The sequence below is a fragment of the Triturus cristatus genome, chromosome 1_1 (genome assembly GCF_964204655.1).
Source record: "Triturus cristatus chromosome 1_1, aTriCri1.1, whole genome shotgun sequence".
Lineage (NCBI taxonomy): Eukaryota > Metazoa > Chordata > Amphibia > Caudata > Salamandridae > Triturus > Triturus cristatus.
In genome coordinates this window covers 8,244,236-8,263,909 of record NC_140579.1, presented here as the reverse complement: position 1 = coordinate 8,263,909, position 19,674 = coordinate 8,244,236, and the positions used below count along the sequence as shown (strand labels likewise).

The 19,674-nt window shown below is 56.1% G+C and overlaps 1 protein-coding gene across 2 annotated transcripts in view; it reads right to left on the bottom strand.

Moving 5' to 3' along the window:
- LOC146869098 (E3 ubiquitin-protein ligase TRIM39-like) overlaps window positions 1–16,957 on the bottom strand; it is a 185,878-nt gene extending 168,921 nt beyond the window's left edge. For both annotated transcript variants that reach the window (XM_085603632.1, XM_085603794.1), the window contains exon 1: window positions 16,520–16,957. In XM_085603632.1, coding sequence (XP_085459758.1) covers window positions 16,520–16,933 — 414 coding nt within the window. In that variant the 5' untranslated portion in view covers window positions 16,934–16,957. The remainder of the gene's footprint in view (window positions 1–16,519) is intronic.
- Between the last annotated feature and the right edge of the window lie 2,717 nt (window positions 16,958–19,674).

Here is a 19,674-nt window from a genome sequence, read left to right as displayed (position 1 = left end):
CCCCAGCCTCTGGCTCAGACTAGAAGCACACACACCTTATACTCTTGGGCTCCAGTGGAGAGCGCTGCGTATCCTTCCCCAGCCTCTGGCTCAGACTAGAAGCACACACTCCTTATACTCTTGTGCTCCAGTGGAGAGCGCTGCGTATCCTTCCCCATCCTCTGGCTCAGACTAGAAGCGCACACTCCTTATACTCTTGTGCTCCAGTGGAGAGCGCTGCGTATCCTTCCCCAGCCTCTGGCTCAGACTAGCAGCACACACTCCTTATACTCTTGTGCTCCAGTGGGGAGCGCTGCGTATCCTTCCCCAGCCTCTGGCTCAGACTAGAAGCACACACTCCTTATACTCTTGTGCTCCAGTGGGGAGCGCTGCGTATCCTTTCCCAGCCTCTGGCTCAGACGAGAAGCACACAGTCCTTATACTCTTGTGCTCCAGTGGGGAGCGCTGCGTATCCTTCCCCAGCCTCTGGCTCAGACTAGAAGCGCACACTCCTTATACTCTTGGGCTCCAGTGGGGAGCGCTGCGTATCCTTCCCCAGCCTCTGGCTCAGACTAGAAGCACACAGTCCTTATACTCTTGGGCTCCAGTGGGGAGCGCTGCGTATCCTTCCCCAGCCTCTGGCTCAGACTAGAAGCACACACTCCTTATACTCTTGGGCTCCAGTGGGGAGCGCTGCGTATCCTTCCCCAGCCTCTGGCTCAGACTAGAAGCACACACACACACCTTATACTCTTGTGCTCCAGTGGGGAGCGCTGCGTATCCTTCCCCAGCCTCTGGCTCAGACTAGAAGCGCACACTCCTTATACTCTTGGGCTCCAGTGGGGAGCGCTGCGTATCCTTCCCCAGCCTCTGGCTCAGACTAGAAGCGCACACTCCTTATACTCTTGTGCTCCAGTGGGGATCGCTGCGTATCCTTCCCCAGCCTCTGGCTCAGACCAGAAGCACACACTTCTTATACTCTTGTGCTCCAGTGGGGAGCGCTGCGTATCCTTCCCCAGCCTCTGGCTCAGACTAGAAGCACACACTCCTTATACTCTTGTGCTCCAGTGGACAGCGCTGCGTATCCTTCCCCAGCCTCTGGCTCAGACTAGAAGCACACACTCCTTATACTCTTGTGCTCCAGTGGAGAGCGCTGCGTATCCTTCCCCAGCCTCTGGCTCAGACTAGAAGCACACACTCCTTATACTCTTGTGCTCCAGTGGGGAGCGCTGCGTATCCTTCCCCAGCCTCTGGCTCAGACTAGAAGCACACACTCCTTATACTCTTGTGCTCCAGTGGGGAGCGCTGCGTATCCTTCCCCAGCCTCTGGCTCAGACTAGAAGCACACACACACACCTTATACTCTTGTGCTCCAGTGGGGAGCGCTGCGTATCCTTCCCCAGCCTCTGGCTCAGACTAGAAGCACACACTCCTTATACTCTTGTGCTCCAGTGGGGAGCGCTGCGTATCCTTCCCCAGCCTCTGGCTCAGACTAGAAGCGCACACTCCTTATACTCTTGTGCTCCAGTGGAGAGCGCTGCGTATCCTTCCCCAGCCTCTGGCTCAGACTAGAAGCACACACTCCTTATACTCTTGTGCTCCAGTGGGGAGCGCTGCGTATCCTTCCCCAGCCTCTGGCTCAGACGAGAAGCACACACTCCTTATACTCTTGTGCTCCAGTGGGGAGCGCTGCGTATCCTTCCCCAGCCTCTGGCTCAGACTAGAAGCACACACTCCTTATACTCTTGTGCTCCAGTGGGGAGCGCTGCGTATCCTTCCCCAGCCTCTGGCTCAGACTAGTAGCGCACACTCCTTATACTCTTGTGCTCCAGTGGGGAGCGCTGCGTATCCTTCCCCAGCCTCTGGCTCGGACTAGAAGCACATACTTCTTATACTCTTGTGCTCCAGTGGGGAGCGCTGCGTATCCTTCCCCAGCCTCTGGCTCAGACTAGAAGCGCACACTCCTTATACTCTTGTGCTCCAGTGGGGAGCTCTGCGTATCCTTCCCCAGCCTCTGGCTCAGACTAGAAGCACATACTCCTTATACTCTTGTGCTCCAGTGGGGAGCGCTGCGTATCCTTCCCCAGCCTCTGGCTCAGACTAGAAGCACACACTCCTTATGCTCTTGTGCTCCAGTGGGGAGCGCTGCGTATCCTTCCCCAGCCTCTGGCTCAGACTAGAAGCACACACTCCTTATACTCTTGTGCTCCAGTGGGGAGCGCTGCGTATCCTTCCCCAGCCTCTGGCTCAGACTAGAAGCACACACACACACCTTATACTCTTGTGCTCCAGTGGGGAGCGCTGCGTATCCTTCCCCAGCCTCTGGCTCAGACTAGAAGCACACACTCCTTATACTCTTGTGCTCCAGTGGGGAGCGCTGCGTATCCTTCCCCAGCCTCTGGCTCAGACTAGAAGCGCACACTCCTTATACTCTTGTGCTCCAGTGGAGAGCGCTGCGTATCCTTCCCCAGCCTCTGGCTCAGACTAGAAGCACACACTCCTTATACTCTTGTGCTCCAGTGGGGAGCGCTGCGTATCCTTCCCCAGCCTCTGGCTCAGACGAGAAGCACACACTCCTTATACTCTTGTGCTCCAGTGGGGAGCGCTGCGTATCCTTCCCCAGCCTCTGGCTCAGACTAGAAGCACACACTCCTTATACTCTTGTGCTCCAGTGGAGAGCGCTGCGTATCCTTCCCCAGCCTCTGGCTCAGACTAGAAGCACACACTCCTTATACTCTTGGGCTCCAGTGGGGAGCGCTGCGTATCCTTCCCCAGCCTCTGGCTCAGACTAGAAGCACACACTCCTTATACTCTTGGGCTCCAGTGGGGAGCGCTGCGTATCCTTCCCCAGCCTCTGGCTCAGACTAGAAGCACACACACACACCTTATACTCTTGTGCTCCAGTGGGGAGCGCTGCGTATCCTTCCCCAGCCTCTGGCTCAGACTAGAAGCACACACTCCTTATACTCTTGTGCTCCAGTGGGGAGCGCTGCGTATCCTTCCCCAGCCTCTGGCTCAGACTAGAAGCGCACACTCCTTATACTCTTGTGCTCCAGTGGAGAGCGCTGCGTATCCTTCCCCAGCCTCTGGCTCAGACTAGAAGCACACACTCCTTATACTCTTGTGCTCCAGTGGGGAGCGCTGCGTATCCTTCCCCAGCCTCTGGCTCAGACGAGAAGCACACACTCCTTATACTCTTGTGCTCCAGTGGGGAGCGCTGCGTATCCTTCCCCAGCCTCTGGCTCAGACTAGAAGCACACACTCCTTATACTCTTGTGCTCCAGTGGGGAGCTCTGCGTATCCTTCCCCAGCCTCTGGCTCAGACTAGAAGCACACACTCCTTATACTCTTGTGCTCCAGTGGGGAGCGCTGCGTATCCTTCCCCAGCCTCTGGCTCAGACTAGAAGCACACACTCCTTATGCTCTTGTGCTCCAGTGGAGAGCGCTGCGTATCCTTCCCCAGCCTCTGGCTCAGACTAGAAGCACACACTCCTTATGCTCTTGTGCTCCAGTGGGGAGCGCTGCGTATCCTTTCCCAGCCTCTGGCTCAGACTAGAAGCACACACTCCTTATACTCTTGGGCTCCAGTGGGGAGCGCTGCGTATCCTTCCCCAGCCTCTGGCTCAGACTAGAAGCGCACACACATTATACTCTTGGGCTCCAGTAGGGAGCGCTGCGTATCCTTCCCCAGCCTCTGGCTCAGACTAGAAGCGCACACTCCTTATACTCTTGTGCTCCAGTGGGGAGCGCTGCGTATCCTTCCCCAGCCTCTGGCTCAGACGAGAAGCACACACAGCTTATACTCTTGTGCTCCAGTGGGGAGCGCTGCGTATCCTTCCCCAGCCTCTGGCTCAGACTAGAAGCACACACTCCTTATACTCTTGTGCTCCAGTGGGGAGCGCTGCGTATCCTTCCCCAGCCTCTGGCTCAGACTAGAAGCACACACTCCTTATACTCTTGTGCTCCAGTGGGGAGCGCTGCGTATCCTTCCCCAGCCTCTGGCTCAGACTAGAAGCGGACACTCCTTATACTCTTGGGCTCCAGTGGGGAGCATTGCGTATCCTTCCCCAGCCTCTGGCTCAGACTAGAAGCACACACTCCTTATACTCTTGTGCTCCAGTGGAGAGCGCTGCGTATCCTTCCCCAGCATCTGGCTCAGACTAGAAGCACACACTCCTTATACTCTTGTGCTCCAGTGGGGAGCGCTGCGTATCCTTCCCCAGCCTCTGGCTCAGACTAGAAGCGCACACACCTTATACTTTTGTGCTCCGTTGGAGAGCGCTGCGTATCCTTCCCCAGCCTCTGGCTCAGACTAGAAGCACACACTCCTTATACTCTTGTGCTCCAGTGGAGAGCGCTGCGTATCCTTCCCCAGCCTCTGGCTCAGACTAGAAGCACACACTCCTTATACTCTTGTGCTCCAGTGGAGAGCGCTGCGTATCCTTCCCCAGCCTCTGGCACAGACTAGAAGCGCACACTCCTTATACTCTTGTGCTCCAGTGGGGAGCGCTGCGTATCCTTCCACAGCCTCTGGCTCAGACTAGAAGCGCACACACCTCATACTCTTGGGCTCCAGTGGGGAGCGCTGCGTATCCTTCCCCAGCCTCTGGCTCAGACTAGAAGCACACACTCCGTATACTCTTGTGCTCCAGTGGGGAGCGCTGCGTATCCTTCCCCAGCATCCGGCTCAGACTAGAAGCACACACTCCTTATACTCTTGTGCTCCAGTGGGGAGCGCTGCGTATCCTTCCCCAGCCTCTGGCTCAGACTAGAAGCACACACTCCTTATACTCTTGTGCTCCAGTGGGGAGCGCTGCGTATCCTTCCCCAGCCTCTGGCTCAGACTAGAAGCACACAGCCCTTATACTCTTGGGCTCCAGTGGGGAGCGCTGCGTATCCTTCCCCAGCCTCTGGCTCAGACTAGAAGCACACACTCCTTATACTCTTGTGCTCCAGTGGACAGCGCTGCGTATCCTTCCCCAGCCTCTGGCTCAGACAAGAAGCACACACTCCTTATACTCTTGTGCTCCAGTGGAGAGCGCTGCGTATCCTTCCCCAGCCTCTGGCTCAGACTAGAAGCACACACTCCTTATACTCTTGTGCTCCAGTGGGGAGCGCTGCGTATCCTTCCCCAGCCTCTGGCTCAGACTAGAAGCACACACTCCTTATACTCTTGTGCTCCAGTGGGGAGCGCTGCGTATCCTTCCCCAGCCTCCTGCTCAGACTAGAAGCACACACTCCGTATATTCTTGTGCTCCAGTGGAGAGCGCTGCGTATCCTTCCCAGCCTCTGGCTCAGACTAGAAGCACACACACCTTATACTCTTGTGCTCCAGTGGGGAGCGCTGCGTATCCTTCCCCAGCCTCTGGCTCAGACTAGAAGCACACACTCATTATACTCTTGGGCTCCAGTGGGGAGCGCTGCGTATCCTTCCCCAGCCTCAGGCTCAGACTAGAAGCACACACTCCTTATACTCTTGTGCTCCAGTGGGGATCGCTGCGTATCCTTCCCCAGCCTCTGGCTCAGACCAGAAGCACACACTCCTTATACTCTTGTGCTCCAGTGGGGATCGCTGCGTATCCTTCCCCAGCCTCTGGCTCAGACCAGAAGCACACACTTCTTATACTCTTGTGCTCCAGTGGGGAGCGCTGCGTATCCTTCCCCAGCCTCTGGCTCAGACTAGAAGCACACACTCCTTATACTCTTGTGCTCCAGTGGACAGCGCTGCGTATCCTTCCCCAGCCTCTGGCTCAGACTAGAAGCACACACTCCTTATACTCTTGTGCTCCAGTGGAGAGCGCTGCGTATCCTTCCCCAGCCTCTGGCTCAGACTAGAAGCACACACTCCTTATACTCTTGTGCTCCAGTGGGGAGCGCTGCGTATCCTTCCCCAGCCTCTGGCTCAGACTAGAAGCACACACTCCTTATACTCTTGTGCTCCAGTGGGGAGCGCTGCGTATCCTTCCCCAGCCTCTGGCTCAGACTAGAAGCACACACACACACCTTATACTCTTGTGCTCCAGTGGGGAGCGCTGCGTATCCTTCCCCAGCCTCTGGCTCAGACTAGAAGCACACACTCCTTATACTCTTGTGCTCCAGTGGGGAGCGCTGCGTATCCTTCCCCAGCCTCTGGCTCAGACTAGAAGCGCACACTCCTTATACTCTTGTGCTCCAGTGGAGAGCGCTGCGTATCCTTCCCCAGCCTCTGGCTCAGACTAGAAGCACACACTCCTTATACTCTTGTGCTCCAGTGGGGAGCGCTGCGTATCCTTCCCCAGCCTCTGGCTCAGACGAGAAGCACACACTCCTTATACTCTTGTGCTCCAGTGGGGAGCGCTGCGTATCCTTCCCCAGCCTCTGGCTCAGACTAGAAGCACACACTCCTTATACTCTTGTGCTCCAGTGGGGAGCTCTGCGTATCCTTCCCCAGCCTCTGGCTCAGACTAGAAGCACATACTCCTTATACTCTTGTGCTCCAGTGGGGAGCGCTGCGTATCCTTCCCCAGCCTCTGGCTCAGACTAGAAGCACACACTCCTTATGCTCTTGTGCTCCAGTGGAGAGCGCTGCGTATCCTTCCCCAGCCTCTGGCTCAGACTAGAAGCACACACTCCTTATGCTCTTGTGCTCCAGTGGGGAGCGCTGCGTATCCTTTCCCAGCCTCTGGCTCAGACTAGAAGCACACACTCCTTATACTCTTGGGCTCCAGTGGGGAGCGCTGCGTATCCTTCCCCAGCCTCTGGCTCAGACTAGAAGCGCACACACATTATACTCTTTGGCTCCAGTAGGGAGCGCTGCGTATCCTTCCCCAGCCTCTGGCTCAGACTAGAAGCACACTCACCTTATACTCTTGTGCTCCAGTGGGGAGCGCTGCGTATCCTTCCCCAGACTCTGGCTCAGACTAGAAGCACACACACCTTATACTCTTGTGCTCCAGTGGGGAGCGCTACGTATCCTTCCCCAGCCTCTGGCTCAGACGAGAAGCACACAGTCCTTATACTCTTGTGCTCCAGTGGAGAGCGCTGCGTATCCTTCCCCAGCCTCTGGCTCGGACTAGAAGCACACAGTCCTTATACTCTTGTGCTCAAGTGGGGAGCGCTGCGTATCCTTCCCCAGCCTCTGGCTCAGACTAGAAGCACACACTCCTTATACTCTTGTGCTACAGTGGGGAGCGCTGCGTATCCTTCCCCAGCCTCTGGCTCAGACGAGAAGCACACAGTCCTTATACTCTTGTGCTCCAGTGGGGAGCGCTGCGTATCCTTCCCCAGCCTCTGGCTCAGACGAGAAGCACACAGTCCTTATACTCTTGTGCTCCAGTGGAGAGCGCTGCGTATCCTTCCCCAGCCTCGGGCTCAGACTAGAAGCACACACTCCTTATACTCTTGTGCTCCAGTGGGGAGCGCTGCGTATCCTTCCCCAGCCTCTGGCTCAGATGAGAAGCACACAGTCCTTATACTCTTGTGCTCCAGTGGGGAGCGCTGCGTATCCTTCCCCAGCCTCTGGCTCAGACTAGAAGCACACACTCCTTATACTCTTGTGCTCCAGTGGAGAGCGCTGCGTATCCTTCCCCAGCCTCTGGCTCAGACGAGAAGCACACACTCCTTATACTCTTGTGCTCCAGTGGAGAGCGCTGCGTATCCTTCCCCAGCCTCTGGCTCAGACTAGTAGCGCACACTCCTTATACTCTTGTGCTCCAGTGGGGAGCGCTGCGTATCCTTCCCCAGCCTCTGGCTCGGACTAGAAGCACATACTTCTTATACTCTTGTGCTCCAGTGGGGAGCGCTGCGTATCCTTCCCCAGCCTCTGGCTCAGACTAGAAGCGCACACTCCTTATACTCTTGTGCTCCAGTGGGGAGCGCTGCGTATCCTTTCCCAGCCTCTGGCTCAGACTAGAAGCACACACTCCTTATACTCTTGTGCTCCAGTGGGGAGCGCTGCGTATCCTTCCCCAGCCTCTGGCTCAGACTAGAAGCGCACACTCCTTATATTCTTGTGCTCCAGTGGAGAGCGCTGCGTATTATTCCCCAGCCTCTGGCTCAGACTAGAAGCGCACACTCCTTATACTCTTGTGCTCCAGTGGAGAGCGCTGCGTATCCTTCCCCTGCCTCTGGCTCAGACTAGAAGCACACACTCCTTATACTCTTGTACTCCAGTGGGGAGCGCTGCGTATCCTTCCCCAGCCTCTGGCTCAGACTAGAAGCACACACACCTTATACTCTTGGGCTCCAGTGGAGAGCGCTGCGTATCCTTCCCCAGCCTCTGGCTCAGACTAGAAGCACACACTCCTTATACTCTTGTGCTCCAGTGGAGAGCGCTGCGTATCCTTCCCCATCCTCTGGCTCAGACTAGAAGCGCACACTCCTTATACTCTTGTGCTCCAGTGGAGAGCGCTGCGTATCCTTCCCCAGCCTCTGGCTCAGACTAGAAGCACACACTCCTTATACTCTTGTGCTCCAGTGGGGAGCGCTGCGTATCCTTCCCCAGCCTCTGGCTCAGACTAGAAGCACACACTCCTTATACTCTTGTGCTCCAGTGGGGAGCGCTGCGTATCCTTTCCCAGCCTCTGGCTCAGACGAGAAGCACACAGTCCTTATACTCTTGTGCTCCAGTGGGGAGCGCTGCGTATCCTTCCCCAGCCTCTGGCTCAGACTAGAAGCGCACACTCCTTATACTCTTGGGCTCCAGTGGGGAGCGCTGCGTATCCTTCCCCAGCCTCTGGCTCAGACTAGAAGCACACACTCCTTATACTCTTGGGCTCCAGTGGGGAGCGCTGCGTATCCTTCCCCAGCCTCTGGCTCAGACTAGAAGCACACACTCCTTATACTCTTGGGCTCCAGTGGGGAGCGCTGCGTATCCTTCCCCAGCCTCTGGCTCAGACTAGAAGCACACACACACACCTTATACTCTTGTGCTCCAGTGGGGAGCGCTGCGTATCCTTCCCCAGCCTCTGGCTCAGACTAGAAGCACACACTCCTTATACTCTTGTGCTCCAGTGGGGAGCGCTGCGTATCCTTCCCCAGCCTCTGGCTCAGACTAGAAGCGCACACTCCTTATACTCTTGTGCTCCAGTGGAGAGCGCTGCGTATCCTTCCCCAGCCTCTGGCTCAGACTAGAAGCACACACTCCTTATACTCTTGGGCTCCAGTGGGGAGCGCTGCGTATCCTTCCCCAGCCTCTGGCTCAGACTAGAAGCACACACTCCTTATACTCTTGGGCTCCAGTGGGGAGCGCTGCGTATCCTTCCCCAGCCTCTGGCTCAGACTAGAAGCACACACACACACCTTATACTCTTGTGCTCCAGTGGGGAGCGCTGCGTATCCTTCCCCAGCCTCTGGCTCAGACTAGAAGCACACACTCCTTATACTCTTGTGCTCCAGTGGGGAGCGCTGCGTATCCTTCCCCAGCCTCTGGCTCAGACTAGAAGCGCACACTCCTTATACTCTTGTGCTCCAGTGGAGAGCGCTGCGTATCCTTCCCCAGCCTCTGGCTCAGACTAGAAGCACACACTCCTTATACTCTTGTGCTCCAGTGGGGAGCGCTGCGTATCCTTCCCCAGCCTCTGGCTCAGACGAGAAGCACACACTCCTTATACTCTTGTGCTCCAGTGGGGAGCGCTGCGTATCCTTCCCCAGCCTCTGGCTCAGACTAGAAGCACACACTCCTTATACTCTTGTGCTCCAGTGGGGAGCTCTGCGTATCCTTCCCCAGCCTCTGGCTCAGACTAGAAGCACACACTCCTTATACTCTTGTGCTCCAGTGGGGAGCGCTGCGTATCCTTCCCCAGCCTCTGGCTCAGACTAGAAGCACACACTCCTTATGCTCTTGTGCTCCAGTGGAGAGCGCTGCGTATCCTTCCCCAGCCTCTGGCTCAGACTAGAAGCACACACTCCTTATGCTCTTGTGCTCCAGTGGGGAGCGCTGCGTATCCTTTCCCAGCCTCTGGCTCAGACTAGAAGCACACACTCCTTATACTCTTGGGCTCCAGTGGGGAGCGCTGCGTATCCTTCCCCAGCCTCTGGCTCAGACTAGAAGCGCACACACATTATACTCTTGGGCTCCAGTAGGGAGCGCTGCGTATCCTTCCCCAGCCTCTGGCTCAGACTAGAAGCGCACACTCCTTATACTCTTGTGCTCCAGTGGGGAGCGCTGCATATCCTTCCCCAGCCTCTGGCTCAGACGAGAAGCACACACAGCTTATACTCTTGTGCTCCAGTGGGGAGCGCTGCGTATCCTTCCCCAGCATCTGGCTCAGACTAGAAGCACACACTCCTTATACTCTTGTGCTCCAGTGGGGAGCGCTGCGTATCCTTCCCCAGCCTCTGGCTCAGACTAGAAGCGCACACACCTTATACTTTTGTGCTCCGTTGGAGAGCGCTGCGTATCCTTCCCCAGCCTCTGGCTCAGACTAGAAGCACACACTCCTTATACTCTTGTGCTCCAGTGGAGAGCGCTGCGTATCCTTCCCCAGCCTCTGGCTCAGACTAGAAGCACACACTCCTTATACTCTTGTGCTCCAGTGGAGAGCGCTGCGTATCCTTCCCCAGCCTCTGGCTCAGACTAGAAGCGCACACTCCTTATACTCTTGTGCTCCAGTGGGGAGCGCTGCGTATCCTTCCACAGCCTCTGGCTCAGACTAGAAGCGCACACACCTCATACTCTTGGGCTCCAGTGGGGAGCGCTGCGTATCCTTCCCCAGCCTCTGGCTCAGACTAGAAGCACACACTCCTTATACTCTTGTGCTCCAGTGGGGAGCGCTGCGTATCCTTCCCCAGCATCTGGCTCAGACTAGAAGCACACACTCCTTATACTCTTGTGCTCCAGTGGGGAGCGCTGCGTATCCTTCCCCAGCCTCTGGCTCAGACTAGAAGCACACACTCCTTATACTCTTGTGCTCCAGTGGGGAGCGCTGCGTATCCTTCCCCAGCCTTTGGCTCAGACTAGAAGCACACAGCCCTTATACTCTTGGGCTCCAGTGGGGAGCGCTGCGTATCCTTCCCCAGCCTCTGGCTCAGACTAGAAGCACACACTCCTTATACTCTTGTGCTCCAGTGGACAGCGCTGCGTATCCTTCCCCAGCCTCTGGCTCAGACAAGAAGCACACACTCCTTATACTCTTGTGCTCCAGTGGAGAGCGCTGCGTATCCTTCCCCAGCCTCTGGCTCAGACTAGAAGCACACACTCCTTATACTCTTGTGCTCCAGTGGGGAGCTCTGCGTATCCTTCCCCAGCCTCTGGCTCAGACTAGAAGCACATACTCCTTATACTCTTGTGCTCCAGTGGGGAGCGCTGCGTATCCTTCCCCAGCCTCTGGCTCAGACTAGAAGCACACACTCCTTATACTCTTGTGCTCCAGTGGGGAGCGCTGCGTATCCTTCCCCAGCCTCTGGCTCAGACTAGAAGCACACACTCCTTATACTCTTGTGCTCCAGTGGGGAGCGCTGCGTATCCTTCCCCAGCCTCCTGCTCAGACTAGAAGCACACACTCCTTATATTCTTGTGCTCCAGTGGAGAGCGCTGCGTATCCTTCCCAGCCTCTGGCTCAGACTAGAAGCACACACACCTTATACTCTTGTGCTCCAGTGGGGAGCGCTGCGTATCCTTCCCCAGCCTCTGGCTCAGACTAGAAGCACACACTCATTATACTCTTGTGCTCCAGTGGGGAGCGCTGCGTATCCTTCCCCAGCCTCAGGCTCAGACTAGAAGCACACACTCCTTATACTCTTGTGCTCCAGTGGGGATCGCTGCGTATCCTTCCCCAGCCTCTGGCTCAGACCAGAAGCACACACTCCTTATACTCTTGTGCTCCAGTGGGGATCGCTGCGTATCCTTCCCCAGCCTCTGGCTCAGACCAGAAGCACACACTTCTTATACTCTTGTGCTCCAGTGGGGAGCGCTGCGTATCCTTCCCCAGCCTCTGGCTCAGACTAGAAGCACACACTCCTTATACTCTTGTGCTCCAGTGGACAGCGCTGCGTATCCTTCCCCAGCCTCTGGCTCAGACTAGAAGCACACACTCCTTATACTCTTGTGCTCCAGTGGAGAGCGCTGCGTATCCTTCCCCAGCCTCTGGCTCAGACTAGAAGCACACACTCCTTATACTCTTGTGCTCCAGTGGGGAGCGCTGCGTATCCTTCCCCAGCCTCTGGCTCAGACTAGAAGCACACACTCCTTATACTCTTGTGCTCCAGTGGGGAGCGCTGCGTATCCTTCCCCAGCCTCTGGCTCAGACTAGAAGCACACACTCCTTATACTCTTGTGCTCCAGTGGGGAGCGCTGCGTATCCTTCCCCAGCCTCTGGCTCAGACTAGAAGCAACACACCTTATACTCTTGTGCTCCAGTGGGGAGCACAGTTAGGGTTGACACCTTTCCCAGAGAAAAATACCGGCCATTTGTTCACGTTTTACTATTCTGCAAAGGCCCACACACACCTTTATAGAAAATAGTCTGTGTTCAGGGCCTTCCTGTCTTTGTTTACTTTCATCATCACTCAGGGATCATTACAGCTGCCGTGTGACATTTTAAAAGTGCTTTCTTCTCATATTTTCTGGTTAAAGAGTCTACTGAGATGGGGTAAAACAAAAACACACAGAAGTTATTTCCTCAGGTTTTGTACCGGCTGGGATAATAAACTATTGCAAAAACCAAAGGAAATGATGGACGGAGTGTTGAGCATTGCAAGCACTCACCCCCAGTCAACTGATCTAGGTTTAATCCATCACCGTTCTTAAGTTGGCAGGGTATGCTCAGACGTGAGTCCCTTGCTCACTTTGCCACTGGATTCAAGCAAGCCTGGCTGAAGACGGCTGAAATGCCAGAAACCGGTCCTAGGAAGCTTGTTTCCGGTTCAGGGAAGACATGGCTTGGCAGTTCGGGCTGGACTGTTCCCATGAGGCACAGGGTCAGACTGATTTGCATATGGCCATGTCTGAACTGGGGTGGCAGAGTGGGCTAAAGAATGGTGATGGATTAAACCCAGATCAGTTGACTGGGGGTGAGTGCTTGCAATGTTCAACACTCCGTCCATCATTTCCTTTGGTTTTTGCTTTGTTCGCCATAAGTTGGCAGGGTATGCTCAGACGTGAGTCCCTTGCTCACTTTGCCACTGGATTCAAGCAAGCCTGGCTGAAGACGGCTGAAATGCCAGAAACCGGTCCTAGGAAGCTTGTTTCCGGTCCAGGGAAGACATGGCTTGGCAGTTCGGGCTGGACTGTTCCCATGAGGCACAGGGTCAGACTGATTTGCATATGGCCATGTCTGAACTGGGGTGGCAGAGTGGGCTAAAGAATGGTGATGGATTAAACCCAGATCAGTTGACTGGGGGTGAGTGCTTGCAATGTTCAACACTCCGTCCATCATTTCCTTTGGTTTTTGCTTTGCTCGCCATAAGTTGGCAGGGTATGCTCAGACGTGAGTCCCTTGCTCACTTTGCCACTGGATTCAAGCAAGCCTGGCTGAAGACGGCTGAAATGCCAGAAACCGGTCCTAGGAAGCTTGTTTCCGGTCCAGGGAAGACATGGCTTGGCAGTTCGGGCTGGACTGTTCCCATGAGGCACAGGGTCAGACTGATTTGCATATGGCCATGTCTGAACTGGGGTGGCAGAGTGGGCTAAAGAATGGTGATGGATTAAACCCAGATCAGTTGACTGGGAGTGAGTGCTTGCAATGTTCAACACTCCGTTCATCATTTCCTTTGGTTTTTGCTTTGTTCGCCATAAGTTGGCAGGGTATGCTCAGACGTGAGTCCCTTGCTCACTTTGCCACTGGATTCAAGCAAGCCTGGCTGAAGACGGCTGAAATGCCAGAAACCGGTCCTAGGAAGCTTGTTTCCGGTCCAGGGAAGACATGGCTTGGCAGTTCGGGCTGGACTGTTCCCATGAGGCACAGGGTCAGACTGATTTGCATATGGCCATGTCTGAACTGGGGTGGCAGAGTGGGCTAAAGAATGGTGATGGATTAAACCCAGATCAGTTGACTGGGGGTGAGTGCTTGCAATGTTCAACACTCCGTCCATCATTTCCTTTGGTTTTTGCTTTGTTCGCCATAAGTTGGCAGGGTATGCTCAGACGTGAGTCCCTTGCTCACTTTGCCACTGGATTCAAGCAAGCCTGGCTGAAGACGGCTGAAATGCCAGAAACCGGTCCTAGGAAGCTTGTTTCCGGTCCAGGGAAGACATGGCTTGGCAGTTCGGGCTGGACTGTTCCCATGAGGCACAGGGTCAGACTGATTTGCATATGGCCATGTCTGAACTGGGGTGGCAGAGTGGGCTAAAGAATGGTGATGGATTAAACCCAGATCAGTTGACTGGGGGTGAGTGCTTGCAATGTTCAACACTCCGTCCATCATTTCCTTTGGTTTTTGCATAATAAACTATTGGTCATGCCAGTTGGCAACCGTAAGTACAGTATGAGGCTGGATCACCCCATCTCTAGATCTACTGAATACACACCTTGTGATCCTGGGCAGACTCTCGACTGGAGAGTAGCACGAAGCTTACCCCTGCCTCTGACCAGGCGCACACCGCCCACAGGGGTCAAAGGGCTTCAGCCACCCCCCACCCCCTTCGTGGGTGTCAGCCCGGGCTGACACAGCTTCACGGGCACTCACACAGACATTATTTGAGCTGGCAGCCGCACCGAGCACTTCACAGGTCTGTAAAAGACCATTCGCTTGATAACGAGGGTCTGTTGTTTTTTTTACCCCTTCTTAGAGGCCCTGCATCTCCACTCTGCCTGCTGCTGGAAGAATTACCCTCCCCCCCCCCCACCCCCGAAATGTGGCTCTAGTTGCGCATCTGCCTCTGACCCACCTCTAAAGCACACATACTTCGCACTCTTTGGCCGCCTCTGGGAGGGCCATGTGTGCTGGTTTCACCCCACCCAGCTCTGTAACACACACACCTTGTGCTCCTGGGCAGATTCTCGGAGCCCTACAGCCTAGCTCACCCCTGCCCCAGCTCTGTAGCACACACACCTTGTGCTCCTGGGCAGATTCTCGAATGAGGAGCCCTACAGCCTAGCTCATCCCTGCCCCAGCTCTGTAGCACACACACCTTGTGCTCCTGGGCAGCTTCACGAATGAGGAGCCCTACAGCCTAGCTCACCCCTGCCCCAGCTCTGTAGCACACACACCTTGTGCTCCTGGGCAGATTCTCGGAGCCCTACAGCCTAGCTCACCCCTGCCCCAGCTCTGTAGCACACACACCTTGTGCTCCTGTGCAGATTCTCGAATGAGGAGCCCTACAGCCTAGCTCACCCCTGACCCAGCTCTGTTGCACACACACCTTGTGCTCCTGTGCAGATTCTCGAATGAGGAGCCCTACAGCCTAGCTCACCCCTGCCCCAGCTCTGTAGCACACACACCTTGTGCTCCTGGGCAGCTTCACGAATGAGGAGCCCTACAGTCTATGCTCACCCCTGACCCAGCTCTGTAGCACACATACCTTGTGCTCCTGGGCAGATTCTCGAATGAGGAGCCCTACAGCCTAGCTCACCCCTGACCCAGCTCTGTAGCACACACACCTTGTGCTCCTGGGCAGATTCTCGAATGAGGAGCCCTACAGCCTAGCTCACCCCTGACCCAGCTCTGTAGCACACACACCTTGTGCTCCTGGGCAGATTCTCGAATGAGGAGCCCTACAGCCTAGCTCACCCCTGACCCAGCTCTGTAGCACACACACCTTGTGCTCCTGGGCAGATTCTCGAATGAGGAGCCCTACAGCCTAGCTCACCCCTGCCCCAGCTCTGTAGCACACACACCTTGTGCTCCTGGGCAGCTTCACGAATGAGGAACCCTACAGCCTAGCTCACCCCTGCCCCAGCTCTGTAGCACACACACCTTGTGCTCCTGGGCAGATTCTCGAATGAGGAGCCCTACAGCCTAGCTCACCCCTGACCCAGCTGTGTAGCACACACACCTTGTGCTGCTGTGCAGATTCTCGAATGAGGAGCCCTACAGCCTAGCTCACCCCTGACCCAGCTCTGTAGCACACACACCTTGTGCTCCTGTGCAGATTCTCGAATGAGGAGCCCTACAGCCTAGCTCACCCCTGACCCGCTCTGTAGCACACACACCTTGTGCTCCTGGGAAGATTCTCGAATGAGGATCCCTACAGCCTAGCTCACCCCTGACCCAGCTCTGTAGCACACACACCTTGTGCTCCTGGGCAGATTCTCGAATGAGGAGCCCTACAGCCTAGCTCAACCCTGACCCAGCTGTGTAGCACACACCTTGTGCTCCTGTGCAGATTCTCGAATGAGGAGCCCTACAGCCTAGCTCACCCCTGCCCCAGCTCTGTAGCACACACACCTTGTGCTCCTGTGCAGATTCTCGAATGAGGAGCCCTACAGCCTAGCTCACCCTTGACCCAGCTCTGTAGCACACACACCTTGTGCTCCTGTGCAGATTCTCGAATGAGGAGCCCTACAGCCTAGCTCACCCCTGACCCAGCTCTGTAGTACACATACCTTGTGCTCCTGTGCAGATTCTCGAATGAGGAGCCCTACAGCCTAGCTCACCCTGACCCAGCTCTGTAGCACACATACCTTGTACTCCTGGGCAGCTTCTCGGATGGGGAGCACCGTGTGCTGCTTGTGATCACGTGACATGCTGCAGACCACACAGATGGGCTCCTGGTCATCTTCACAGAACAGTTTCAGTTTCTCTTCGTGTTCTCGGCACAGATTCGCCTCCTGGGGGGTCCCACTCGGTACCTGGAGCTGTTTGGCGATTTCTACCATGTTCGCCATCTGCCTGTTGGGCCGGAGGGTTTTACTTTGCGATATTTCCCTGCACTGGGGACAGGGGAAGTCTGTCTGCAGCCCCTCCCAGCACCGAGTGATACAGGACAGACAGAATGCATGTCCACACTCCAAAGACACGGGGTCTGTGAAATATTCCAGGCAGATGGAGCAGGCGGCCTCCTCCTTCAGGCTCCGGAGCTGGTTTGCTGCCGCCATGTTCCTTCCTGTCCGTCCCGAGAGGAAGCGTTGAAGTTAGGTTTCGTTTCAGTTAAGTTTCGTTTCTCCCAGTTTGTGAAGTAGGAGTGTCTGTCCCTCCTTCCTTACTCCCCGCCCACCTTAACCAGCTGCGGCACCTGCACAGAACTGCCCTGAAATCTCCTGCAGCAGAGCAGGGACTGTCAGTGGATGAGCTGCGATCGTGTGCAGCAGAGCTGAAGTGTATGCCTCTAACCTGGGCCTGTGTGCAGCAGAGCAGGGAGTGTCAGTGGATGAGCTGCGATCGTGTGCAGCAGAGCTGAAGTCTCTGTCTCTAACCTGGGCCTGTGTGCAGCAGAGCAGGGAGTGTCAGTGGATGAGCTGCGATCGTATGCAGCAGAGCTGAAGTGTCTGCCTCTAACCTGGGCCTGGGTGCAGCAGAGCAGGGAGTGTCTGTGGATGAGCTGCGATCGTGTGCAGCTGTGCTGAAGTGTATGCCTCGAGCCTGGGCCTGTGTACAGCAGAGCAGGGAGTGTCTGTGGATGAGCTGCGATCGTGTGCAGCAGAGCTGAAGTGTATGCCTCTAACCCGGGCCTGTGTGCAGCAGAGCAGGGAGTGTCTGTAGATGAGCTGCGATCGTGTGCAGCTGTGCTGAAGTGTCTGCCTCTAACCTGGGCCTGTGTGCAGCAGAGCAGGGAGTGTCAGTGGATGAGCTGCGATCGTGTGCAGCAGAGCTGAAGTGTATCCCTCTAACCTGGGCCTGTGTGCAGCAGAGCACGGAGTGTCTGTGGATGAGCTGCGATCGTGTGCAGCAGAGCTGAAGTGTATGCCTCTAACCCGGGCCTGTGTGCAGCAGAGCAGGGAGTGTCTGTAGATGAGCTGCGATCGTGTGCAGCAGAGCTGAAGTGTCTGTCTCTAACCTGGGCCTGTGTGCAGCAGAGCAGGGAGTGTCAGTGGATGAGCTGCGATCGTGTGCAGCAGAGCTGAAGTGTCTGCCTCTAACCCCGGCCTGTGTGCAGCAGAGCACGGAGTGTCTGTAGATGAGCTGCGATCGTGTGCAGCTGTGCTGAAGTGTCTGCCTCTAACCTGAGCCTGTGTGCAGCAGAGCAGGGAGTGTCAGTGGATGAGCTGCGATCGTGTGCAGCAGAGCTGAAGTGTCTGTCTCTAACCCGGGCCTGTGTGCAGCAGAGCAGGGAGTGTCTGTGGATGAGCTGCGATCGTGTGCAGCTGTGCTGAAGTGTCTGCCTCTAACCTGGGCCTGTGTGCAGCAGAGCAGGGAGTGTCTGTAGATGAGCTGCGATCGTGTGCAGCTGTGCTGAAGTGTCTGCCTCTAACCTGGGCCTGTGTGCAGCAGAGCAGGGAGTGTCTGTGGATGAGCTGCGATCGTGTGCAGCAGAGCTGAAGTGTATGCCTCTAACCTGGGCCTGTGTGCAGCAGAGCACGGAGTGTCTGTGGATGAGCTGCGATCGTGTGCAGCAGAGCTGAAGTGTCTGCCTCTAACCTGGGCTTGTGTGCAGCAGAGCAAGGAGTGTCTGTGGATGAGCTGCGATCGTGTGCAGCAGAGCGGAAGTGTCTGTCTCTAACCTGGGCCTGTGTGCAGCAGAGCACGGAGTGTCTGTGGATGAGCTGCGATCGTGTGCAGCAGAGCTGAAGTGTCTGTCTCTAACCTGGGCCTGTGTGCAGCAGAGCAGGGAGTGTCTGTGGATGAGCTGCGATCGTGTGCAGCAGAGCTGAAGTGTCTGTCTCCAACCTGGGCCTGTGTGCAGCAGAGCAGGGACTGTCAGTGGATGAGCTGCGATCGTGTGCAGCAGAGCGGAAGTGTATGCCTCTAACCTGGGCCTGTGTGCAGCAGAGCAGGGAGTGTCTCTAGATGAGCTGCGATCGTGTGCAGCAGAGCTGAAGTGTCTGCCTCTAACCCGGGCCTGTGTGCAGCAGAGCAGGGAGTGTCTGTAGATGAGCTGCGATCGTGTGCAGCAGAGCTGAAGTGTCTGTCTCTAACCTGGGCCTGTGTGCAGCAGAGCAGGGACTGTCAGTGGATGAGCTGCGATCGTGTGCAGCAGAGCTGAAGTGTCTGCCTCTAACCCCGGCCTGTGTGCAGCAGAGCACGGAGTGTCTGTAGATGAGCTGCGATCGTATGCAGCAGAGCTGAAGTGTATGCCTCCAACCTGGGCCTGTGTGCAGCAGAGCAGGGAGTGTCAGGGATGAGCTGCGATCGTGTGCAGCAGAGCTGAAGTGTATGCCTCCAACCTGAGCCTGTGTGCAGCAGAGCAGGGAGTGTCTGTAGATGAGCTGCGATCGTGTGGAGCAGAGCTGAAGTGTCTGTCTCTAACCCGGGCCTGTGTGCAGCAGAGCAGGGAGTGTCTGTGGATGAGCTGCGATCGTGTGCAGTGTAGCTGAAGTGTCTGCCTCCAACCTGGGCCTGTGTGCAGCAGAGCAGGGACTGTCAGTGGATGAGCTGCGATCGTGTGCAGCAGAGCTGAAGTGTATGCCTCGAGCCTGGGCCTGTGTGCAGCAGAGCAGGGACTGTCAGTGGATGAGTTGCGATCGTGTACAGCTGTGCTGAAGTGTCTGCCTCTAACCTGGGCCTGTGTGCAGCAGAGCAGGGACTGTCAGTGGATGAGCTGTGATCGTGTGCAGCTGTGCTGAAGTGTCTGCCTCTAATCTGGGCCTGTGTGCAGCAGAGCAGGGACTGTCAGTGGATGAGCTGCGATCGTGTGCAGCAGAGCTGAAGTGTATGCCTCTAACCTGGGCCTGTGTGCAGC